This window comes from Dipodomys spectabilis, unplaced genomic scaffold, assembly GCF_019054845.1.
Source record: "Dipodomys spectabilis isolate Male_0828 unplaced genomic scaffold, ASM1905484v1 ptg000207l, whole genome shotgun sequence".
NCBI classification, from domain to species: Eukaryota; Metazoa; Chordata; class Mammalia; order Rodentia; family Heteromyidae; genus Dipodomys; species Dipodomys spectabilis.
In genome coordinates, this window is record NW_024870884.1 from 3247501 (window position 1) to 3274781 (window position 27281).

At 39.4% G+C, this 27281-nt stretch overlaps 1 protein-coding gene across 2 annotated transcripts in view; it reads left to right on the forward strand.

The window, feature by feature from the left end:
* Nucleotides 1–27281, forward strand: part of Bicc1 (BicC family RNA binding protein 1) — a 238170-nt gene that overhangs the window by 172763 nt on the left and 38126 nt on the right. For both annotated transcript variants that reach the window (XM_042696342.1, XM_042696344.1), the window contains exons 4-5: nt 24247–24326; nt 25996–26154. In XM_042696342.1, coding sequence (XP_042552276.1) covers nt 24247–24326; nt 25996–26154 — 239 coding nt within the window. The remainder of the gene's footprint in view (nt 1–24246; nt 24327–25995; nt 26155–27281) is intronic.

The window sequence follows — 27281 nt, forward strand, 5'->3', positions numbered from 1 at the left end:
ATATTTTTTTAATTCAGCTGACTAATAGTTGGATGACTGCATACATCTAGTAAATTCCCTCAGCAAACTGGATAATTGACCAGCTGAAAATTTGGGGGGTCTGAAAGTCAATGAGAGAGGATTAAATCACCTTTGGTGGTACTCATTAAGGAAGCCTGCAGCTGTCTCAAAGTGGGTGTTTCCTCTAGTAGGGAAGTCCACAGTCTTGCAGAGTTCTGATTTCTTTAAACTTGCCAAAGGTTGGCAGCCTCTGCCTAGTGTGTGCCCCACTCTGCGGGGAACTAGAGGAAATAGCTCATGTGTGGAGTGGGTGGCCCTCCTCCAGTAGTACGGGATGCCTCAGTGTGGCTGAGAAATTTCCTTTCTGTGGTCCCTGGTACTTTATGAGTGGTAGGGACAAACTCATGAATGTGTGTGTGTGTGTGTGTGTGTGTTCTGAAATGCTTTACTTGCACTCAATTTCCAAGCTGAAATTGTTTGCCTTCCTATTAACAGGGAGGGGAAAGAAGAGAAGGACTGAAAAGGGACTTTGTGAAATGCTCTTCTGTAGCATCCCTCATGCCATCCATACTTAGCCTTAAGCAGATCAGGATGGAAAGAGAGTCAGTTCCCTGCAGACCGATGTTTCTAATACCAGATGAGGTACAGTATGTATTGTAGCCATTGTATTTTAGGTTACATCTGTTTTCCCTTACAGTTCCTTGGTAAACTGAAACTGTTGGTGAGTAGAGGCCTCACTTTGAAACTTTTGAAAAGCAAACAACTGTGTCCACATCACAGATTGTTTTTTTTTTGTTTTTTTTCTTTGTTGTTGTGACTATTTGTTGTTTTTGTTTTTTAAATCAAGTGCAAATGGAAGGAGGTAAACAGACACTGTTATTTTAGCCTTATGCACTTGATTTGATTGACTCCTCTTTTTCAGCTGCCAAAACCCCCTTGTTAGTGCCTGCCCTGCCTTCAGTCTTCTGCTGTAGGGTTTTCTTTTGGTTACCTTTAGAGAAGGTCTTTCTATTTTCATGGTCCCTAGTCAGTGGGGGCTGCCAAATGACAAACTGAGAAAAGCTGGCTCCTCAGTAGACAGCTAATATTCTTGGCTCTTTGTGTGATTTTGTTGTTCAGTTGCTTCAGTTTCTCGTTTGAATACTTTTGATGAATTCGTACACGAGAATTCACAGGCCCCTGCATACATCACTTCCTCTGCTTTACAGATTCTCTGTCCAAAGCCATAAGGAAAATTATTTACTCTGGAGTTAGAGTTTGTACAAATTGTTCATGTGAATGGACACATAAAGAGATGCTGTAAGTTTGGAATGTACTGTGTTTTCATTCTTGACATACATATATGCACACAAACGTGTGTGTGTTTGTGTGTGTGTGTGTGTGTGTGTGTGTGTGTGTGTGTGTGTGTGTGTGTGAGAGAGATGTCTGGTTTTCACTTGGATTTTTGGTGGTGGTGTTTTTTTTTGTTTTTTTTTTTGGTGTGAATGCTAAATGACATTCTGGAAGTGAATTTAAATTGGGTTTGGGGAAACTATTTTCAGCAGTGCTGAACCTGCATTAGATTCCACAGATTTAACCATCCCTGTCTGAGTTGCACTTGCCTTCTCCAGCAACCCCAGAGACACGCTGCTCATGGACACATTCCATTGCTTGGTGACCAATCACCATGCACATTGCTGTTCTTACCTAGGGGTGATTCCCCCTTCCTCTTCAGTACTTGCAAGCCCTCTGCATCTGTTTCCACTTATCCTTAATGTGTCCATTTTCCCCTGGATTCATTCCTCTCACAGTGTGAGCCTTTCCTTCCTCTTACCCTTTGAACATCACACCTATGCCTCTTCCATTTTCACTTGTATCTTCTGGAAGTTTTCAGTCTTTTCCTTTGAAAAAGCTTTCTTTTCTAACATGACCTGTTCCTGCATCATCAAGATCTATGGTTTTGTGTGTGTGCTCATGTGTGCATGCTTATACTAGGGCTTGAATGTGTGCATGCTTATACTAGGGCTTGACTTTTTCACTCAAGGTTGGTGCTCTACCACTTTATGGCCACAGTTCCAGTTTCAGCTTTTTGTTGGATAATTGGAAATAAGTAACTCTTGGTCTTATCCTATGCTAACTTTGAACTGCAATCTTCAGATCTCAGCCTCCTGAGTAACCAGTGCCTAGCTTTTTTGTTTTAATTAATCCCTTTCATACCTTAGAAACCAACACCTATTCTCAATTGAAGATCAACAGGCAAGGCTTCCTTTTGATTTTTCTGCCTTTTCTCAAGTACAGTGGATTGCTTCTTACTGGAGAAACCACAGAATTCCTGTGTGAAATTAAACTTGCTTTGCTATCTTGTGACTGTGTGTGTGTGGGGGGGGGGAAGGGTAATTTCATCACTGACCGTTACCTCCCACAGGTTTCATGTTAACATTTTGTTGATATTGAGCTTATTCTTGTAGTTAGGATTAGCATATTGAGTTTACCTCCCATTCCTTTTAACCAGGACACCTGGGAATTCTATTATTTGCGTCCTCTGGCTCTGCTTCCATCCCAAAGATTTTGTGTGTGTTCATCATACTCCTCAGAGTGCCTTGGCCTCCAGAACTTTAGCATTTATTAGTAATTGAGTTTTTTTGGAAATTTTTTTGGCCAAAACATTCTTCATAGCAACCGTATTGATATTAATTCCTTTGTGAGGATAACAGTAGTTTAGTACTGAATAAAAATACATCTGAGGAAATATTTCTGATATAATATTTTAGCAACATTGAAATGCCTTTTAAAATATATTCATCTCATCAAGAAACAAAAGAAACCTAAAGGTTGCTAGATAATTCTAATATCCTTCTCCCCTACCAAACTGACAGTTCTATTACTTCTGTAGAATTAATGTAGATTCAAGAAGAAGAAACTGTATGATTATGTATTTAATAACTAAGCAGTTCTTGGTGTGTAGTTCATCTGCTTTTCTCCCCTCTTCTACTGGAGCTCAGACATAAAGATGACATACTCTTCCTTCTTGTCCCCCATGGGGAAGTCTAAGGTTAGTTCTAATCACTAAACTGTGGAATTAGATGGTAATTTCAGTCCCGCCTTATAAATTATTACCCCAAGCTATCAAGCTTCAAAAATATTTTTGGCTCACCATCCCTAAGTCAAGATAATGAAACAAATTGTACTAACTTTGCTTGTTATTTAAAAGTCCTGCTACTCTTTGGAATAAAAACTATTAAATTACGTAAAGTCTGATTAAAAAAAACAAAATTAATGAAAACTAAATATTTGTTCCCATGAATTTTTTTAAGGTGGCCATTTGCTTAAAGCCCAATTTAGATTTCAAGGACACTAGTTTGGGTCATCTAAATATTTAAATTACAGAATTGTAACCATATTTCAACTAGAAATCTCTATAAAACCAAAAATCTAAAATTTGCTGGAGGAGACACACCAGACTAAATATTTTGGAAGCAGAAATTTTGACCCTTCTTATAGCACACGAAAAAGATGTATTCATTAATGTAAATAGTTTGAGGATCCATTGTATGTATTTGCACAGTACCATATATATGTGTTACTAAGTTATAAACCAAAGGAAAAAAACCCACTAAATTGTTATTTTGTTATTAAGACATAATAACGTTTTTAAAATTAGGGTTTGAATTCAGGGGCTCCCCATTTGCTCAAGGGACACTACCTCTCAATGTGAAAGAAACTAAGGTAGAACTGTATTGTAAAGGAAAAAAATTACATTAAGAATTTGAGAGGAGTGAGGAAAAAGTAGAGTACTATCCACTTTTTGAGGGAGTTGTCATTATTTTAAATATGATGTGATGCTAGCTGCCTTCCATCAACATGTTTTAAGTAGGTATGTTTTGAGCTCTTTTTCTTGCTTTACTAGCAATTGACTGTGTTTTTTGTTTTATTTTTTGGGGGAGATTTTGGTGGGGAGAGAGCATGGTGTTAAAAGAAACCTGATGGTTGCCAAGTCTGAAATGGGGAATGATGTTCTCAAGTAACCCTCAGCCCATCAAGGGTGTTAAACTTCTATAAATTACAGTTGTGTAGGAGATTGGTCAGTCCCCAAGGGACAGTTTCCAGTCTTTTCCAGCTCCATAGTATAGCTGTACATGGTAGTGCTTCTTGTTAAAGCACAGCACTTGTAAATTAGGTTTTCCACAGAGAGACTCACATGTACATGCAAGTATAATTCCATCACCAGCAAATAGTATAGATTTTCTCTGCCATTTATTTAACGAATATTTCATTGCAGAGAAATTTCCATGAGCCAATGAATGCTTTCTGGAATCTGTTGTAATGTGACTTAAAATTGTTCTTATTCATAGATTTGGAAACTATCTTAGTATTGTGATTTTTTTTAAGGAAAGGGTAAACTGTAACTGTCATACAGACATAAAAGTGAACACAATAAAGATTTTTATCTAATTTTCATGAGAAACAGCTATCATAACCACTCAAAGGAGAACAAAAATATATGTCACAAAGGACTGTAAGATGAATTTACTGTGGATCTGAAACTGGTTTTACTAATTAGAGTGAGAAAGACAAACAACTGATCTTCCAAAGAACACATAAGGCATCTACAGCTAAGACATGTTTTTCCTTTCCTCTCAGTTATGTAAATCTTAAAGAGTTATAAAATATTTCAAAAGCAATGAAAATCTAGACTTAGAACCCTGAAGAATGTGGTCCAGTCAATGCACTGTTTTCTGTGGAGACAGCCTAGTAATCTCTTTATTTACCATTTCCATGCATTAGTTATGAATGATGTAAGTAAAGATTTGATAGTGCCAGAGAAGTAATAACTTTCCTTTGATTTTGTTCTGAAAGTTCAATTGTTATTTTATTCCTGTATATCACAGGCTAGCCTAAACTGCCAATCCTTCTGCTTCTACCTCCTTAGTGCTAGGATTATAAGCTTATGCCACCATGTTTCTTTAAAGGCCTGACTTGAGATCAAGAATTTACTAACAGAATGATGAACTTGTGTGAAACTCAATGATGTTGAGACTCAGAGGCAGGTACTCTTACTCCATACTGGCTGTCTGTAGAAAGAGAAAATTGAGGTTGGGAAGAATGTTGAGTTTTGCTTTTTTTCTTGTTCAAAGAGAAGGTGTATAAGTCCCAAGAGAAGGGGAGTGACAAAAGTTCAACTCTATATGAGAGGAACACTAAGAAGTAAGTTGGTAAAAGTCTGAGCTCCAGTGGGTGTATGCTAACTTTCCTGTAAGGGAAAGGCAGAGATGACAGTTTATTGTTTATTGTGATTTCCAGTCTCCTTTTTATTGCCTTTGATTAAATCATTTAGAAAATATAGATGTACCTGGGTACTAATGGTTCATACCTGTGACCCTAGCTACTCATGAGGCTGAGATATGAGGATCACAGTTCAAGCCAACCTGGGTAGGAAAGTCTGTGAGACTCTTCAATTAACCACCAAAAGCCAGAAGTGGAGCTGTGATTCAAAGTGGTAGAGCACTAGTCTTGAACACAAAACCTCTAGGACTGTACCAGGCCTTGAGTTCAAGCCCCATGAGCAGCTCACAAAGAAAAATGTGGATGTGTTTTGGTGCTTAAGTATCATAATGCAACAGGACAAGGAGCTGTGGTCCTGGAACACATAAGTAGTTTTGGCTGCAGATTCCTTGAACTTACGACTAGCTTGTTCTGGAGACTGAGTGGGCATAGTGCCCATTACCTTCACCGTCCTTTCTGTAAGCACATTTCATGAATTAAGAGTTTTGAAGTTCTTTTAGATCATCAATGATTTTCCTAGAAAAAAAATTTATGAGATATTTTGGTAAGGAAAAAACCAGGAGCCTAAAGTTACATGAAAGGTAGGTTCTATTATAGAAATAGAGATATGCTTGTTTTGTGGATGGGAGTCTAGGATTCCATTTGACACCAAATTTCTTTTCAAGCCTTTGTTTTTAACCTTGTACTGCTTTCCCTGTTGGTGCTAGTTTTTCACACAGGCCTGTTGCTGATTCATATTTCAAAAAGTTTTCATGTGCTCTGTACCTAACCTGATGTAGGCCCCATTACTACTTCTTATAGAGAAATTTGTGTCTGGGAGGCAGTGATCAAGCTCATGGGCAAGCCAATGTAAACTAGAGAATGCACAGGTCTAGAGAATCAACAACCATGGAAACCTGAAGAGAACGAGAGCATGTAGACAGTTTCCTCATTTCTCTCAAAATGAGGAAACTGAGAACTGAGTGATGGGAATGCCTGGGTAACAGGAAAGGATAAAAATGGTCAGGTTTGCTGACTAGGGGGAAAAGTCTAAAACACACAGTCGAAGTGCCATAATCAAGATCCACAAGGTTTTATATGATGTACAGTATAGAAGTGTCTTGCCAAAACTGTGGTCAGCTTATATTTTTCTTTTATTTCCACATGATAAGGTAAAGGAGAGGAGAGTAAGTTACAGAAGGGCTAGTACTTAGACATTGCTGAGAGTACATTTGTCGTCGTGCTGGGAATATTTGTGACCGGTGTTATATATCACATTAAGCTCCAATGAAATAGTTGACCCTAAACTGCTACAGCCTTTGAAAACTTTGATCAGCAAAATCAGGTGTTACAGGGAAGGATAGGTCTATTCCAAGTTGCCAGTGACTTCATATACCCTCTTTTCCAGGCACACAGGAAAGTTAGTCCACAAGGACAGACAAGTCTTTGCAGTCACAGGCATGCTAGAATGTGCATCCTGTCACTGGATGCAGCACAGAAATGCTCAGTTGTCACCCTCAGAAGCTTCCTCTTGCTGGTCTGAAAGTCTAGTGATTTCTGGCAGGACAGTAGTGTTGCTCCTTAGTTATGTTGCTGCTTAGTAGCTTGTAGTTGCTGGGGTGATTTGAACAGCACTGTATTCCAAGAAAAGGCAATGTGTAGAGTAGGTTTGAGGCCAAATCTAGTTACTTGGTATTAGGTAGCATCAAGTCTTGGATAGCGTAATTGATTGCAGTGAGAGGGAGATTATAAGGATGCTGCAACTTAATTGAACAGTTTATTCAAAGAATGATTCCATATGGTTTTGTATATTTGTTTTGTTCCCCTTGAAATAGGGTGAGGAGAGTAATTGGGTTGTGGATATAGGCAATGTTTCATTCCCAGAGTGTATATAAGTCTAAGCATTTAGTGATGTAAAATCATAATCACATTGGATTAGTTCAGAAGTACCAAGCAAAGGAGCTAGTAACATTGCTTTTCAATAATAAAAAGCTTATTGGAAGTGATGCCCACAAGTTGAAAGATTAGTTCCCCCCCCCCATCTCCCAATGGAGACATTAAATTTAACAACCACCCATGATAGGAATACCTGTGGGAGTCTAGATGTCCTGGAGAAGTGGCTATCTCTTGCTACCTCTGGAGCAAGTGGACACATTGTAAGGCCCTGGGTACTTTTCATTTATCCACATTGCCCGGCCTGTCGGCCAGCACATGCTCAGTGTTAAGAAAGCCCCTTGACCCTTGATTCCTTCTGTAGGGAAAGTGAGAGCATAAGGAATGAACCACCCAGCTTCCCTAGCTATGCAACATATTTTTCCAGCTGCAAGCAGGGAGGGGAATTAAGACTCAGAAACCAGAGCTCAACATAGGGCCACATGAGTTAACTTACTATCTCCCATGCTCCCTCAAGAGGCTGGCCTGTGAGCTGATGGGGGGGTCTTACCTGACTGCTTCACCAGTACCCTCCATGCCCTATGGGTGTTTTCATGCTCCACTCACCTCCTTCCTCTCCCCTCCCATATTTTCCCACCCATACTCCTCAGGTGGCAAAGTGAGATTGGCACATGGAATCAGCTTGATTGAAGGATTGGGACAGGGTTCAAAATCCTTGAACATTTAAGGGACCACCTGAGAGGAGAATAAAAACACATAGGAGGGTGTCAACGTACAGCCTAGTGCTTGAGAGACTAAAACAAGGCATATGATTTAAGAATTACCCCACAAGAGGGAATAGAAGCATCTACTCAGAAGGTATCTGAAAATGCATCTGAATACCTACCCAGGCTGAATAGGGAAGACTTCTCCAAAGCCACTCAGTAGGCAAGGCTTCTTCACAAGTCAACACAGTAAAACAAGACTGCAAGGAAGAAAGCAAACAAGAGAACATGACTCCAGCAAAAGAACACAATAGTGTTTGAATGCGTAACCCCATAGAAATGGAGAAGTACAGGCTGTCTGTCAGAATTAAAAACTGAATGAGCAAATAAGGGAAACCATGGGACCTATGTTTCTAGTATATGTCTGAGACAAGCAGAAACGGTCAGTTGAGTTGATGTTAGGAGAAATGAACCCCAAGATAAGGACTCAAATGTTTTTTTTCTTGCTTGCTATTGTTTCTAACATATTTATAAGATATTTCTTTGTTGCTTTGTATGTCCCTCCCCCATGGTATAACCCCTGCTTTCACTGTATTTGATGTTGGTATAATTTGTGGAGGGGAAGGGAAAAAAATAAATTGTTTAAATAGGGATATAGGTGGACCCATCACAACTATGAGATGTACGAGACATTATGTCGAAAAACGAACCTTACAACTTTGGGGTGGTGCGGAGGGAGAGACATGGGAGAGACGTGGGTGGGGGGAGATGGGAAGGGATGGGAAGGGGAAACAAAGGAGGAGGCAACAATGCTTGATAGGAAATGTGCTCATTACTTTGCCCATGTAATTGTAACCCGTCTGTATGGTATTTTCACAATAAAAAAAAAACGGAATGAGCTAGCTACATGAACAGTCAGTGTAATCAGGAATCAGTACGTAAGCCAAATGAGTTCAACAAAGAATCAGAAATCATTAAAAAGAATCAAATGCTGGAGCTGAAAAGTGCAATGTTCATTATATTTTAGTATGTAATAGAGAACTTCATCAGGCAAACTGAAGAATAAATCTATGAAATTAAATGAAAACAAGGAATTTAAAACTATCCAGTTAGAGAAGAAAATAAAAGAATGAAGAAAGCTTATAGAATTTATGGAAGTTATAATGAGATTCTTGGGAGTAAAGGAGAGGAGGAAGCCAGCACATGCAAACCCAGGAGAGCTTACTTAAAGAAAGAATGACTAAAACTTTTCTATGTCTTGAGGAAGAGAGGTACATGGTCCAAAAAAAGTCTTCTAACAGGATTTATTACAATGTCTCCAAAGAAGACTTAAGATGTATGACAATCATAGCATCAAAAATTAAGAGAAAAATTTGAAAGCAGCCAGAGAAAAGACTTGTCACATCCTAAGGAGACCCTGTAAAACAGTGGATGTATTCTTTTTTTGGGGGGGGGAGTCCGGTCGTGGGGCCTGAACTCTGGGCCTGGGCGCTGTCCCTCAGCTCTTCAGCTCAAGGCTAGCACTCTACCACTTGAGCCACAGTGCCACTTCCGGCTTTTTTCTTTTTGCTTATGTGGTGCTAAGGAATCGAACCCAGGGCCTCAGGCATGCAAGGCAAGCGCTCTACCACTGAGCCACCTTCCCAGCCCTGGATGTATTCTTTAATCTATGTAACTTTAATTTTTTAAGTGGTAGTGCTAAGGATTGAGATTCAGGCTTCCTGCTTGCTCGTAGGAACTATACCATTTGAGCCATACCTCCCTAGCTGGAGGTATGCACTACCACATTCAGATTTTTCTGTTTTGATGCAATCTTATGAACTGTTTGCCTAGGCTACAGAGATGCCAGGTATATCCTACTAGGCCCAGCTATTGGTTGAGATGGGGGTAGGTTTCATGAACTTTTTACCCAGGTTGTCTTTAAAACTATAATCCTCCATAACTCTATAGGCATGAGCCACTGGTGCCTGTACTCTTGCTGTATTTTCTAATACATGGTATTTTGGAAAGGTTCTGTTGTGAAAAATATATTTCAGATTATAACTATTTATTCAGTTATGTTGTTGGAGATTTATGCTAAATTTGTTGATCTTCTAGTTTTACAATTATATTGCAGCCATAATGGCCTAAGCTGATATTCTGTTTCTCATCTTTCCCTGCCTTGTTTGCCTTCTTTAACTTGTTCTCATATTGTGTGACTGTTTTTCTGTCTTTCTGTCTGTGTCTATATCTCTCTCACTCACTCTCTTTCTCTCTCTCAGAGCAGTAGGGGTGGTGGCAAAGTGATTATCTCTAACTTTTACTCTTTTCTTTCTTCAAATGTTATCCTCACGATCTGTAGAGAGAACGTAGATTCAGCAAGGAGTTCCCACATTGATATGTTGTACTTTCTTGCCCCTTCAAAACAGGGGAAAATAAAGACCAAATGTCAAATAGCACATAAGAATTTCTCTAGAAGTCTAGGAAGAGGAGTCATATGTTCAGATTCTTATGATATCTTTATGAGGAATTGAAGATATTCCAATAGGCGTTTTTTTCTTTTTAAAAACCCAAAACACAAACAAGAACTTAAGAAAACAAAACAGGGCTTTTCAATATAAATTACAACAAAAATGGAAGTTATTTGCCTTTAATGGGGAAAATGAAGGAGAACTACAAGGGCTTAATACCATCTGGGGAGAGAAGATGCTGAGATTTATCTTGCTTCTCACCAGCATGTGATGTGTATGCAGTTCTGTTATGAATTCTGTCTTAGGCAGAATTAACAGAGGAATCAGCAAGCTATTTAGATCTGTTGTGCATTAGTAATCATAAATCATCTCTAAAAGAGATGAGAGGAAATAGGAATATGTCCAGAGAAGAGCTACAGTAATCATCATTGTAGTTATCCACCATCCGGTAACAATAACTTCTACTACTCATAGACGCTGTGTTAAGCTTGCTATTTTATCTTACTGTTGTTGAATCCTCGCAACAGTCTCTATGTATGAGACTGGACATTGAAGTTTCAAAAAATTAAAATTGCCTTACTTGGTGTCAGCGTATAGAAAGACCATCTAAGGCATGTGGGGTGATGGTTTAAAGGCAAAATGGTGTGTGTCACTAGTGATTGTGGTCAAGGGATGGTGTGGACAGGGCTCTTTAATGTGAAGAGGTGACAGCTGCCTATAAGTGGTAGGGAAGAGATTTAAAATACTGTAGTGAAGTCTAGATGATTTTTAACAATGCCTGTATTCTAAGACTCAGTAAGTAGTATATATTAAAGTGCTAAAAGGGGTGTCAGTACAGTGTCTTCTTCAGGTGTTGAGGCTACAGACTCAAGGAGAGGTAGCAAGTATATAAACAGGGAACATGGGTTAGGGCTTTATAGTAAAAGTCCAAGCAACATCATGGGAAGCTACCAGAAATGAAGATGTGCTTTGCCTTGGAGTTACCTGACAACAACATGGCCTTTAGGTTGACCTTAAGGTGGAAAAGATGGAAGATAGAGTCAAATGGGAGAATGGTACATTGCCTGATGGTTTCAGGCACACAGACAGATAGGAAATCATAGGACATCTTAGTGTAGTGTTGAGTGTTTTTGATTTGCCTGTAAGGTAAATTGTGCAATGGGGAGGAATGGAAGAGTGGTTTGGCAGAGTCCTGATTATGAGTACTTTGAAGACCACAACAGATAGTTCAGATTCTTACTTTTATGAGATCCCCTCATCTCATAAAAGGAATTGAAGGCTTAGGATGAGAACAATGGTTTAAAGAAAATAATTGTTAACCAGCTTTTTGCCTTTTGATAAAACACTAAACCAAAAATATGGCAGCTTAGCTAAGTGTCAGTTTGGAAAACAACAGGCATGAGAAGGTTTAAATCTGTGGTCATACTGGATAGATCATGACATTCATCACCTTATACATCGCTTTCACTTAGTAGGATGGGCTTCCTGGGGCCACTTGGTAAACATATTGAAGGATGCTTGAAGGATGCTATGGAAGAGTAGAACTTTTTTTTTTTTTTGACAGTCATGGGGCCTGAACTCTGGGCCTGGGCGCTGTCCCTCAGCTCTTCAGCTCAAGGCTAGCACTCTACCACTTGAGCCACAGCTCCACTTCTGGCTTTTTCTGCTTATATGGTGCTGAGGAATCAAACCCAGAGCCTCATGCATGCAAGGCAAGCGCTGTACCACTGAGTCACCTTTCCAGCCCCAAGAGTAAAACTTTTAAGGTCCATTCTATATCTGAATATAATTCTTAAAGGTTAACATTGGTTTTATATAGAGGTTGCATTAAAAATATTTCTGTTAAGGGTCTGGGGGTTTAGCCCAGTGGAAGGGCGCCCGCCTGGTGCGCGCAAGGCCCTGGGTTCGGTCCTCAGCCCTGGGGAAAAAAAATTCTGTTAATAGGAGAAATGGTTAAAAATATTGTAGAAATGTTCACTTTAAGGAAGTATATAAGGGTTTTAAAGACAGTTAAATAAAAACTTGATTCAGTTGTGGATTCTCTCCCAAACCTTTCCATCCTTCATGCTGTATTTTCTCTTGTGTCTCTTATAATAACTGAAGAGAATCCATGAGGAACTCCCCATTCATATCTACCCTATTGGTTAGCGTTCATTTTGTAAATATAAGTGCTGAAATATTTTAACTATGATTAAAAAATTTGAATCAGAAGACAAATGCCACCTCTCAGCAATGGCAAGCCAAAATTTGAATGGTTGGAAGATTTCAAGATGGGGTCTTTTACAGCTTAGAAAATGGCTTTTGACAGGTAAATTCACTCAGACAGATTGAGTAAAATATGTACACCGTCTTTGATGTAATTACAGTCATTTTCACAGACCATCCCCCATAAGAAACTCTGATTCATTGGTTATAAAAATCTCACTTTAGTAGATTTTAAGGTAGTAGAAAGAAAAAGAAAGATTTGTGTATACATTTAAAATAATGTTTTTGTTTTAGTTGTGGAACATACAAATGCCTTTAGAGATAAATGTTGTTTGGAAGCGAAGGAAACAAAGATACTTTAAAATGCTATTGAATGTGCACATGTTTCTCAGAGGTCCTATAAACATTACAACACAGTTATCAAGGACTGTCTGAAAGCGCCTAGACAGTTCCTGTAATAAACAACATCCTACAAAGAAAAGTGTTTCCATGGTCTTAAAGGGAGACAAGGAAGGAAAGAAGGCCAGGCATAGTAAGTAGACTACATTGTTCTGTTCTGTTGCAGATTGGATTTTATTGAACAGTACAGTTGGAAGAAATCAACCTTTTCAAAGAAGTATTGGCTAAGACTTGAGGAAGATAATTCTTAACCTTTGTAAGGCATGAAATCCATTCTATGGAAGTTTCTACTTCTTTTTGGAGAAAGGAGATGATTACAAATACAGAGTGCACCACCTGCTCATACCACACAATTTTCTGTACACTTCTTAAGAAAAGGAAACAGATTGCTAACTGTGTTGTTAGCCTGGCAGAAAACAGAATGAGTTGCAAAATATGTACATAAGAAACGGTAATGAAAGGGGCTGCTTCTAGGATTAAGAACACAGGCAAGTGGGTATTGGAACTGGCAACAGTGGGAAGCTGTAACCACCTGAGAGCAGAGGAGGGGACACATGGAAGGTGTGGTATTGGGGACTGATGAGGAAGAAGGTGGTGGCAAGAGACCGCTGAATGGAATGTTGGGGCCCAGGACCTGCCATAGGTCTCTGCCATAGGACCTGCTTTCACCTCCTGAGCAGGAGACAGTGTGAGCAGAGGAAGGAATAGCCTCCTGGCAGGGGCAGATGGAGCATCACTGGGTACCCCTGTTGTCTCGAGCTTTTCTGCTGAGAAGACAAATAAGTGCTCTCTTAGCTGCCACCTTGGTGAGACTTTTGTTTTGAAGCCACTGTCCTTTGAGGCTATTATTTATTTACATTAATAGGGTTAACCATACCCTGAGAATAATACCTAAAATACTGCTTTTAAAATGATTTTGCATTTTTATGCAAGGAAAGGATTGGAAAATTTGCTGAAGACACTGAACCTCTACTCCTAGGATTGCCTTGTTTTCCATCTGTTTTGGAAAGCGTTACTGAAGTAAAAGGGAGATGTAGCTATGAATGTTTGAAAGGATGCCACGTGCAGTTAGTGGTGACCATAAACATGTGGTCTTCACAAACTACTTGGACTCTGTTCCAGCCTAGCTTCTCTGTGGAAACTAACCATTGCTGAGTGTTCTTTTCCCAGTTTCATTGGTGTAGGGGAGGGTTGTAATCAGAGCTAAAGTTAGTAAACTATTAAGAGCAATAGCACAACAGTAAGAAGAACTAAGGTTGAGAAACTATATGGCCAGTGGCCTGTCACAGAATTGTAAAAGAGGAATGGGGAACATTTCTGTGGAATCAAGAAAGCATTGTTGTGAGAATTCTTTTTTCTTTCTTTGTCGGTCTTGAGGCTTGAACTCTGGGCCTAGACGCTGTCCTTCAGCTCTTCAGCTCAAGACTAGCACTCTACCACTTGAGCCACTGTGCCCCACTTCCAGTTTCTGAGTGGCTTATTAGAGATAAGAGTCTCACAGACTTTCCTGCCTGGGCTGGCTTTGAACCACGATCCTCAGATCCTCCTGAGTAGCTAGGATTACAGACCTGAGCCATTGACGCCCAGCTTTGTTGTGAGAATTCCTAAGATTTAAGATTAAAGTCTCTTTTGTTAAAGGAATTCTGGAGACATTGTATGTGGAAATCACATTTGTCTTAAGTATGGAACGTAATTTGGGTGAATTGATTTCAGACTTTATTGATACAGATCATCTTTTAAGGTATGCATATTTTTCTACATTATGGATGTTCATGATGGAAAGATCCAAAAGTATCAGAAGTATAGTAAGGTAAAAACAACTGATTCTATTGCTTGGAAGTTACCATTATCAACATGGATGTTTCTTTTGCCCTTAAAATGGAATTAGGATGCCACAGTCCTCCAATATATAGCCACATTGTTTCCAGCATTCACACCAACATTAATCTCCACCACAGATGTGTTAGAAAATGTGTTTGTCTCAGTTTTACCAGTAAAAAGTTTAAGATCAAACAGAACACAGAGTTGTTTACTATTTTTCCTTCATTTAAATTTATGCTTTCTTTAAATATTTAAACAAAAGGGTTTTAGTTCCATATGTCAAGTATGAGCAAAATAGTTTACTATCTTACTATGGAACTATTTGTGTATTTTGCTCATTTTTCTATGAGACAGTTAGTGCCTTGGATTATATAAGCTCTTTTTATAGAAAATATATTTCTTTAGATGAGGGTCTAGTAAGGTTCAAACTCAGGGCCTTATATATACTTGTTAGGCAGATACTTACCACATGAGCCATGACTCAGACCTTTTTGCTTTAGTTTTGCTTTTCAGATAGGGCATCATGATTTTGCCTAGGGTCAGTCTCAGACTATGATCCCCATACCTTCCTTCAGTGTAGCTGGAATTAGAGGTACATGCCAACATGCTCAGCTTATTTGTTGAGATAAGGGCCAACTTCTTATCCAGTCTGACCTCAAACTGTGATCTTCTGCTCTCTACCTAGTATGTGTGCTACCATGCTTAGCACCTATTTAAAATACATTATTTTAATAGATATCCATCACTTGAGCTGAATACCTCCTGAACTGAGAGATTAAAATCTTTGGTCTTCATCAGCTCCCAAAGCTATCAGTGAAACAGATGTTGTGTATGAGTATTGTAGTCATACTATGTATTCAGGCAAAACCAAACCACAACAGCCATTCCACTAGATTAGGTGGGGCAGGAAGATAAAGCCAGCAGATAGGCATTTCTGAAGATATTTTGTTATATCCTCTTAACCAAGTAATAGACACTTTTAATTGGGGAGAGTGGGGAGAGTAACTAGGGCTTGAACTGGGCGACCTGAGCACTATCCTTTAGAGTTTTTAGTCAAAGCTGATACTCTACCACTTTAGCCACAGCTTTGGGATGGTTAATTGGTGGTAAAAGACTAATGGACTTTCCTGCCCTCGTTGGCCTTTAACTGGATCCTCAGATCTCAGCATCCTGAGTATCTAAGATTATAGATGTGAGCCACAGGTATCCTGCAAGAACTTTCAGTGAGAACATTTTCAGCTCTCTCAGATCATCATAAGCAAGCCAGGAAACAGAATTTTATATAGCCAGCTGAATCAGTCCTTTTAGCTTCTCTCCATGGTCCGTGCCCCCTCCTCACAGGAGTTACAGAAACAATGAGAAGGAGGAGAATTTCAGTGTCGTTTCAGATTGTTATATTTAGATCTCATGCCTAAGTTTATCTGTTTCCTACATTCTTTCTTAATTGTGCCTTAATATAATCACAACACAGACATTTTTCATTTTTATGTTTCTTCTCTCAGTAGGGCAGACATAAAGAACTCACTGATGTGGTTTGACATGGCCTTCTTAATCCTACACTCATGAGTCCTGAATGCACGGTGGCTCATTCTATAAAGGCAGACAAACGTTGTGTGTTAAGGTTTTTCACGAATAGTCCCAGCTGTTGTAACAAGGAACAACCAGGCCTGGCCACAGATAATAGCCCTCTGGGGTGAGACCCCCTAGGTCAGAGCTCTGGGACCTGGCATGTGTTCTGTGATCTGAAGTATTCCTCAGAGAGACCATGGCGATGACTCACTTCTGGCTCTGAGAAGTTCTTGCATAACTTGCTGTCACCTCAGTCCAATTTCCTGGGGGTGCTTTATCCTAACACATGCCTCCCTCCTCACTCCAGTGTCCCTTTTTTATCGAGTCACACTACCATTTGAGAGGGTCAGTGTTCAATCTAGCCCTTTTCATACCCACGCTTCACCTTGGGGTCTTGCATTGTTGCTTTTTACCATGTGGCATTGCTTGGGCTTTGTCCCAGCACACAGATGCACATGCTGCATGCACAGTGAACGCCACCCTTCTGTCTCCCCCCCCCCCCCCCCCCCAGCAACCCCATGACACCCAGTCTTCCTTGAGAACTGTTTGTACAAACTATTCCAAAGATTCCAGATTACCTCCTGGCACTGGGCTTCCTCTCCTCCTCCTTTCCCAGAATCCTCTTCCTTATCGCTGGAATATAAAGATCTGATGCCAAAAGGCTGCAGGAAACAAATTATGTTAGGCATTATGTTTTTAACTTCTTCTTCTTCTTTTTTTTTTTTTTTTATCCAAAGCTAGATTTCTTCTTGGTTTGGACTTTTAAATGTCCTTTCACCTGAACAGCAATTCTGAAGTTATGTTTGGAGTTTAGTATATACTGGGTAAGAGAAAGTGGTTTATAAGATAAGGTAGTTTATCCATTTTCAACTCTCATACTCACTCCTCCAATACAGCTGCTCTTGATTACTTCATCTGTGTGCCTTGCCCTGCTTCATCATTTGTTTGCATTTTGTTGTTCTTTCCCGAGATTATTTCTAGGTTCTTGCTGAGTCTCAAAACTCAGTTTCTGATTAAACAAACAGCTTTGATAAGTCATGTTGGAAATCTTAACAGATGAGATGCCTTATTTTCTCCTGAAACATCTCCTGTGTTTCCTCACCATTGTATTTCCAGTTGTTATTAAGGATTATGTCGGAAAAGCTCATTTTGACAAGAAGTTGACATAGGCCTCATGATATTCAGACCCATTGTAGACACACCAGTGGGAACATAGATCTCATAAAAACTAGGATTTTTAATTTAAAATACATTCCTTTTTTCACGGCTCACTGTCTGCTCCCCTTCTCTCTTAGTTAAATAGTAAGAGATTTCTTTTCTTTTTTTTTTCTGTTTAAAGCAGGGAAAATAAGGATGGCTTTATGCCTGATCTCAAAGCACTGTATTTGGTCAATGTTGGCTGCTTGCCAACATTGCATTAGTTGTTTGCAAGTGAGGCTTTCCCACCTGCCCTTCCTTTACGAGTATATTCTCTGATGTTTTTTTTTTTTAGTTTCCCAAACTCATTTTACCGGATTTCTTGTATGGAGGAACATTCCTTGAAAGATCCTGGAATCTGTGTTCTTAGCTAGAAAAAGGTTTATGGTGCCTTGACTTCTTATTGTCCTGTTTCTTTAAAATCACTTCTAGTCAGGTTTATAAGTCGGCTCATATTTTCTCCTCCTCCTCCTTCTTCCTCTTCCTCCTCCTCTTCCTCCTTCTCCTTCCTTCTTCTTACTTCCTCTTCCCTCCTTCCTCCCCCTCCCCTTCCTCTCCCTCCTCCCATTCCTGGGCACTGTCTTGGGCTCCTTTTGCTCAAGGCTAGTGCTCTACCATTTTGAGCCACAGCATCACTTCCAGTTTTCTGATGGTTAACTGGAGAAAAGGGTCTTATAGACTTTCCTGCCTGGGATGGCCTCAAACCATAATGTTCAGATCTCAACCTCATGAGTAGCTAGGATTACAGGTATGAGTCACTGCCCCCCCCCCCCAGCTTATCTTCTTTTTAAAATTAGTATGCAACTCAATTTGTGTCAAGTTTTTCTTTAATAAAAGAATGTATATTTCTCCAGAAGCCAGAGGAACATGAATAGGTTTCACAGTAAAACATGAGCAGTGGCCAGTTGCCCATGGGTTGAACTCACTCTTGTTGAGCACTCAAATGCTTTGCCATCCTAATAACAGGTGAGGAAGATGGCATCCAGTTCTGAGCTGTGACTCGCCCTGGGTGGACTATGGGGGGTTTTTGTGCCTAAAAGCCCTTACCCAGCAACTGTCATCAGGTTGAACACTTTGTGCGTCCTCTTCCATACATTATCACATTGTCTGACAAGCAGAGGCCAGCTGCCATCTCTGCAGCAAGCCAGTTTGAGGCTGTTCCCTTACGCCCATACCTTAAAGGGCTCAGAAACATTCCAGAGTTAAGGTGAGCTAGTTGTAATGAGACACAGGAAAGCTGTGGGCTGAAGTTGTTTATCATATTAGTGTGATTTAAGAAATTTATGATACTACTTCCACTAATAAACTTAGATTCATAAGGAAGCATAGCAATGATCTGACCAAAGCACCCCACTCACTTTTTTATTAATTAAGAAACATGACTCCATAAATTTCATTGATTTTCCAAAGTGATAGATCTTCTTAATGGCTTACTTAGGGGCTAACTGTGGAGTCTGAATACTTCTACCACAACATGAAGGACATGTGTGTCCGAATGCAGAGCCCAGGTCATTCAGAACTAACCTGTTCTGTCCTGTCTGTTGTAGACCCTGTTCTGTGTGGTTCCAAGTCAGCCAAGGACCCTCAGATGTCCGAGACTCTTGACCAGAGGGCAAAAGTCCTAGGCCTAAGGCCACATTCTTGCTCATACAGAGTGAACACCCCAAATCTGGATATCCATAATGTCTCAAAGTCCAAAACTATGAGTGCTAGCATGATGCTCTATATGGAAAATCCACAACTAGCCTTGTAGAGTGGCCACAGTGCAGGTATGGTGTTCCAACAATAGCATCACAACCACCTGTGGCCATTTGTAGATGTATTTGAACATAAATAAGCTTTAGATGTCACCTTGGTTCCCTTTCCCATGAAGTCTTATTATATCTATGCAAACATTTAAAAAACCTTTAGAAGAAAAGAAAGAAGAAATGCTACTGGTTTCAAGCATTTCAGCTAAGGGATGGTCCACTTGATGACAAACAATGGGCCATTATCGTATGAGAACTGTTTGGCTACAACTGCAGAGATCAAGCTGTGGCACCTCTCCCTGTCCACACCGACCTCTTCCGACAGACCCTTGCCCCAGTGGATGTCCTTGGGACCCAGACAGTCACAGAGCTAAAGCCCTCAGGAACATGCTGAGAAAAAAAAGAATGTGAATTTGGGAAGCTGAAGATTCTGCTCCACAGCACTCAATTGTGGAGACAGGAGAGTAGCTACGGACAGATTACTGGTGAAAGATTAAAGGCCTAAATACATCTTGTGACACTAGATACAGTGATGGTCGATATAAATATTTTCTGTAGGGTTGGCTGTGGCATTGGGGTGAAGAGGAAGGGCCATAGTCTTGAGGGGTAAAGGAAGTTGATAAAATATACATGAATGTCTCCAAGGAAGGAAAACCAGCGAGTACCATGAGGTCATTCTTTTTAAACCATAGCTAGAGTTCACTTGAGTTTATGAGACCATCTCAACTCTTTCAAATATATTTTTGTTGAAAGTACGGTTTTCAAGCAGGTATTCTTGTGAAAATGCTTGTTGCCTTAACAAACCCTTATGAATTTCCAGATAGAAGTCATAAGAACCTTTTTGTGAAATGTTTAGCTTTTCTAAAAAGGCCCATTTCCTCTTCTCCTTGCAGTCTACAAATGTTAAATGTCCACTGTATGTCACATCATTTATGTCACCTCATGGACTTTGTGAAGGCCGAGTTGCAATATGGTGGTCTTTCTTTTCTGGGTTGGCACCAGATTGATGAGAGCAGCTGGGTGGGAAAGGAATCTAAAACCTAAACATCTGCATGCATATTATTTGACAGTTCTCTAGGTCTTTGTATAGGTACTAAGATGAGTGTTGGAATTTGGGGATGTTCAGGGCAGATCGTCACCTGGGCATGGCAGCTTAGCCTCTTCTATAGATTTCTGTGTCCTCCTTTGGCAGGGAGCCTTGCCCTCGGTGTGGGTGTGGTCAGTAATGTCTGTGTTGAATGTCCAAGTTCACTGGGCTGTTATAAAACCAAGGAATGATCACTGTGTCCAAATTGGTTATAAAGTAATGAAGATTATTTTTCACCATCAACATCTCTAAACTTTTATGTCTAAATTAGAGTTCTCTTTCAAAGCAATTCATTTTGGAGAAGGGAAGATATACTCTTATTTCCCATGACTCTAATCATCATTGAACAGTTTCTGCCAGACCTGTTCATTTTTGTATTGGTTAGTGTGGTTGGTACTTTGACTTCTTTTTTTTCCTGTGAAATATTATCAGAGTGAGTCTGAATTAAACATGAATTCCTTAAGGCTCTAGACTGTAAGCTGAGTACAGTCAAGTTCAACTTGGAATAAAAGCACATATTCTATGTATGTCTTCTAAGTGAGGGTAAAAGTGAAGGAGAAATATGGCACCATTAACCCTCTTAACAGTCTAAATTAGAGTCTAAATTAGAGTGTCATGTTTAATATTCATTGAATTTGATTACCTTGATTTGAAGAACCTCTTCAAAAACAGCATAGATTCAGTTGCTGGAGACAGTGTCATGTTGGCAACTGCATGTGTGTGCCCTGTTGTCTCTGTGTTCATTGGTAATTTATGCTGTGGTCACTAGATGGTGCTCTTTCACTTTGAAATAAAGCATGTTCTGTTGAGGCTTTGGCTTTGTTTTTCTTATTGTTTTGTTGATGCTGAGATGGTAGATAATCAAATTCTTCCTTATTAGAACAGAGGCTTCCTCTCTCACTCTCTTTCTCCCTCTCTCCCTCTCTCTCTTTGTGTGTGTGTGTCTCTGTATCTCTGATGTATAGGAATTTTAATGCGGTTGCCTGACCTGAACAATAAGTTACTGTATCATTCAGAATACACATTTTATTTGTGTACAAGAAAAATCCTTTTATATCCAGTGGAAGCTTTTGTTGTATGCATTCAGTATGTAAATCTCATGTGGCTTAATACTCTGGTTTTTTTTTTTATTTTATCTTTTATTTAAAGATAGTAGCTATCTGGAGGATTGTGGTTGGATGCCAACCCACACAAAAACATTGTGAAACACCATATCAACAGATAGGCTGGCAGTAGTGATTATGGCTGTAATTCCAGCTACTTGAGTTATAGGTGGGAGAATAATGGTGTAAGGCAGGCCCTGGGCAAAAACTTGAGACTCCATTTGAAAAATAACTAAAGCAAAAAAGGGCTAAGAGTATGGCTTAGGGTACTTGCCTAACAAACTCTAGGCCCTGAGTTCAAACGTCTGTACCACCAAGTATCTAATTCTGAAAGGGGTTGGGCAATAAAAGGCTGATTTATTTCAGACTGTCCAGGAACCTGTGGTATAGCAAGTACTGCAGTGAATCTGATCTTCAGGTGTGTTTTGAAGAACACTGGGTTCTCTCCACCCTGATGGAAGTGAACATGTTCAGAGTAAATTATCAGCCAGAGAAGCACAAACCAAAGGTGAAGACAGGTGGGCCTGTAATTTTGGATATAGACAGCTCTTTGTATAAATACCTCAGGAGGGGCTGGAAAGATCCTCTTAAGAATTACAGAAGTGCAGTAATGTTAGCTGGCAAATCAAAGAGCAAAAGAGAGTGGGCCGTGCCTGCAGCAGTGTCTGGACATCCCTGTGCCTGGACACCCAGCACCTGATATTTAACATTTTGAAAGTTCTGAACACTCTTAAGGCCTTTGATGTTTACTATGTTCCTGTGACAGGGCAAGTGTCAGAGGAAGGATGTAAAAACAGGATGAAGAGAAATGCCTGGAGCCATGAGCAGGGCAGGGCAGGGATGGAGCTGATGGCACTGACTCAAATTAAGCACAGCTGCTGGGATGTCTCCCCGCCCTCCCTTCCCCCCCAAAAAGGCCAGAGCAGAAGCTGTGATTTCACCATCTCAGCACCATGAGTGGGTAACTTTAAGGAAACCTGATCTCCCTCTTCATCCCCTTCCCCATCCCTCTCATTGCCCAGTTATGCCTTAAGCATATGACATGTTCCAAGTGGTACTGGACTGTGAGGTGGCAATGAGGATATCACAGTGTCAGGGGAAATATGTGTGGCTTGGAGAAAAGCCCCATGCTGGTGGGGATTCTGGTTCCTTCTCCTAGAGAATGAATGCTTTTGAAGACTTAAAGGGCCCGGACAGTTAACATCCACTGATTCTGTCTCTTGGGGAGTGGGGTAGGGAGGAGGAGGGAAGGGGTGTGTTGAACTCAAGTCCCTGAGCTTTTTTTTTTTTAGCTCACGGATAGCACTCTACCATTTGAGCCACAGCTCCATTTCTGGCTTCTTAATGATTAACTGGAGATTTCCTATCCAGCCGGCTTTGAACCTTGATCCTCAGATCTCAGGTTCCTGAGTAGTTAGGATTACAGCAGGAGCCACCAGTTCTTGGCTGATCCTGTCACTTCTATACAGGACATAAGAACTTAGCTGAAAAGTCAGTATATTGTAGGTATCAAGAGTTTGGGATTCCCAACGATGTGACAAACCATAATGCTCAGCCTATCATTAAGGCCAATAAGTTGAGAATTATCTTCTGATTTATAAACAGAACCCTCAGACTCCTGGAGGACTAGAATCCTGATAAGGAAACTGGAAAGGTGTATCCCTCCCCCTGGTACTTTGCTCTGCTGTCTGCTTCACTAGAAGGTTCTAGCTGCTACAAACAGCTGTGATTTATTCACCTTGCACGTTTAGTCCTCTACTTCCCTTCCCCAGAGGCTGTCCTGATCCCTTTGTCTTGCTTTCCTTTTCCTTCCTTTTTGCAACACTTATATTTTAATATATGAAGTAATTTGATTTCTTGTCCCCCTGAACAATATTATATGTATTTGTCCAGAGGTCTTTTTTTATCCATGACAGACTAACCACATAGGGCCATGTCTGGTACACACATTAATCAGCACATATCTGTTGAATGAGTAGATGTTCTGCTATGTAAGATTCAATAACAAACAACAGAAATGTTAGATAGTAGTCTGGATATGAATTCTGCACAAATATTAACTATTCCTGAGGGAAATTTAAAGATTTCTCCCCCATTAATCCTAACTCGTAATGATGTTTTCCAAATCATCACCGTTTATAAGCATGGGTCAGAGATTTAAGACATTACATTACAATAACCAACTCTCTGAGCAGTTTCTTGGGCAGGTTACTAAACTCCCTTGTGATTGATTTTCTCTGTTTAGAAAAAAAAACAATACCTCAAGAAGCAGAATCTGGAATGTAGCAAAAATTAGTAAATAAGTCACATTAATAAATATGTAAATAATTAGACCCTTATTTTACAATTATATACTTTGCAAAAATAAAATTAAATGGCTCTGCCACTCTTCAGATGTAAAAATAGCCACAGATAAATGCACAATTTGAGTAATTTTTTCATATGAAACTACAATAATAACAGACCTACAATAAAACAAACTCATTATATGGTAGAATCTATTTTCTTCAATCATAACAGTTATACACACACACACAGTTTTGAGGGGTGATATCATGATTTGAAATAAAAACCTTTACTCATTTGGCTGTCATTCTACCACTTGAACACCCCCCTCCCCCCACACACACACACCACTCCCCAAACCCCGGTTAATTGGAGTCTTAGACTTTTCTTTCCAGGCTGGCTTTTAACTGTGATCCTCTTGATCTCAGCCTCTGAGTAGGTAGGATTTCAGGCCTAAACTAACAGCTCCGGATGTGATATCCATTTTAAAACAGACTTTGGGGAATTACGAGAGTTTCAACTCAGCCTTCTCATTTCTTATAGATCCCCATATTAAGGTTTCTGGAAAGAAAGAAGATGTTAAAGAAGCCAAGGAGATGATCATGTCTGTCCTAGACACAAAAGTAAGTGAATATTAAGGACACTCAGAACCTTGCCGCTGCAAAAGTTACTTCATGGCATTATGAAAGAACTGTTTAGAGAAATGACAAACAGGAAGAGGTAATGTTGTGACTTAAAATATGCACATGATTCTTTGGTACTTACAGACTCTCAATTTTTGAATTGATTCTCTCATGTAAGGTAAGTGCATGCACACACATATGTATGTGGATATATGTATATGTATCTATAGATGATATACACGCACACACACACACATGTTCAGACGTAGATATTGCCCTGATTAGTATAGGGTGAGTAATAAAGATGTGTCAACAGAAAACCATATTGATCTTCTCTCTGTCCTGTGTGTGATGGCACAAAGTCCCTGCTTGCTCTTGCACAGTTGTTTTCTCCAACTCTTAATTCCAATATATGTAGAGATAACAAGGAAAGTCAAATACCTGAGAGTTTGTTCTCATTGGTGAGAGTTTAATTTCGTTAGTCACATCTAAAACATTTATCATATGGCAGGTACTTTGCTAATCACTTTACACTTTATAGATACTAAAGTGTAAGAGATTAAATAATGTGTTCAGGATCTCTGAGCTGGTATTTGAGGGTGTGGTTTAAATTCAGGCTGTCTGGTTTTTAACTATATTGAATGATTGACTGCTTAATTGGTTTTGCCACTGGCTATTTCATTGGAATGATCACTGATTTTCCCCTTTCTTTTATCCCTTCTGTTTTATTGTTCTTTTTAATTTTTTAAAATTATTCACTTTATAATTATTAAACATTTTAGAATTTTCTCCCAAAGAGGGACATTTTACCAAACTCTAAAGACTAAAATGAAAGAATTATGTTTAAAAATCAAAATATTTAAGAGGGTTACATTGAAATTTAAGGTTTCAGAGAGTTAAGACTATTGATGTGTGTGCTTTTTTTTAACCATTTTGAATTTTACTTGGTAGCCACTGTTGAAAATTGAAAAAAAGTTTTTTTTATAGTTGTACACTGAATTCCCCTAAATTTACTACATAGATTTCAATATGACCCTGGTGCTTTTGTTCAAGTCTTTGATATTTTACATTTTTCTTTATTTAATGAAGACATTGCACTAGCAGGGATCTGTGATTTTATGATTCTTCCTCTTTCTACTTTCTCTCAGCAGAAACAAATCTATTTGCTAAAGTTCCACATAGATTAACATTACCTTCTGAATATATCAGACTTAGAAATGCCTGTGAAGGCTTCCTTATTCATTTAGACTTTATTTTTCTTCTAATTTTCCATCATTGTAGTTCCAGAAGCCTCTAATATGCCTATCCCTTATAAGTGTGTTTTCATCTGTTCTTAGTTATTTAGATTAAATGTTCCATGAATAATGTCTTTAAAGAAAAAAACAAGTAATTTATTTGTTAGTGTAGCTGACTTCATTTAAAGTCTACTTTCCAAGAAGTTATTGTAGTAAATAATATTCATCTATTTTGTTCTAACTTATTTGTCTTAAAATGAAAATATTTTTAAATAACCAAGTGGACATGTAACACTGAGATTATAAAGAAATATGTAAGATTTCCCACTCGGTCCCTTTTTGTTAATAGTCTGGAACATTCAGGATGGAGTGTTCAGGGAGTTGTTCTTTCCTTTTTTCATGCATCAAGAAATAACACCATTATTTCCACATAGAGCAACCGGGTCACATTGAAGATGGATGTATCACATACAGAGCATTCACATGTCATCGGTAAAGGAGGCAACAACATTAAAAAAGTGATGGAAGAAACCGGATGCCACATCCACTTCCCAGATTCCAACAGGAACAACCAAGCAGAAAAAAGTAACCAGGTGCTTCATCTTTCCATGAGATCTTTTGAGGACTGAATTTCAGCGTAATTTTCAGTATGTGTATCTTTGAGGAACGAGTGCAAAACAGTAACCGTTTACAGTAACCTCTGCCAAGACTGAAGGTGCTGTGGGTTTTGAGGATGAATTACATTTAGGGCCTCACCATGTTTATCCACACTTGGTTGGTAGAAATGAAGAGAGGATGTGATGATCAGAAAATCAAGCCCTGCAACAAAGGCTGAGACCTGATGCTGTGTGCCAGGCAGGCCCTCGATAGTAGTTCAGGATATGCCAGGTCATCTCTGAGTACACTGCCTCCTCACAGTGACTGACTGCTGTCTCTCTAGTTTATGATACTTTTTCTGGTTTATCTCTTGGAACACATTTGTCTACATATAAACATTTTCAATACTTGAAGAACAGGTAGTATTCTGAAGTGTTCTAAACCAAATCGTGACACTAGAAACTATTGACCATTGTGATAGTCTTTTCTCTACAGGTCTTAATAGTGAAGTTGGGATGCAGAATAGCTAGGAAACCACAATTAAAGCCAAGAGCCATGTTCAAGTATCTAACGGCTTCTCTGTCATGGCCTCTTAGTCCTAAGAGAGAGCTGCAATCTGGAACTACTGCACCCCACCCCAGTCAGAGACTAATGTTATATATGACAAGTTGTGAGAAGGCTCAAGGTATACCAGGAGAAAGATGGAGGACATGGGTTTTGGAGTAATGATTATGTAGATATTTTGAGAATATAGTACAGCATATCATTGCATATTGATGTATACCTGTTCTGAAAAGAGTTTAAACAAAGAGAAACAAAAATGCTAAAAATAAGAATAATTGCCAAAAATATGGGAGTACTGTGTGACATTATTACATAGTACTGAAAAAAACTGGGCAGGGTTGGTGTTCTATAGCCCTCTTAACTGGGAAAGAGGGCCTCCTGGGGCCTAAGGAGCTTTAGGCAAATCGTAGGAGTGATGTGGTTCTGTTGGTATAAGACACCTGAGGATCTCATTAAAATGCAAATTCTGGTTAGTCAGCTCTGGGCTTAATCAGGTCTGCTTTAATCAGATCTGAGGTTCTTCATCTTTAAGGGGCTCCCAAATAATGAAGATGTCTCT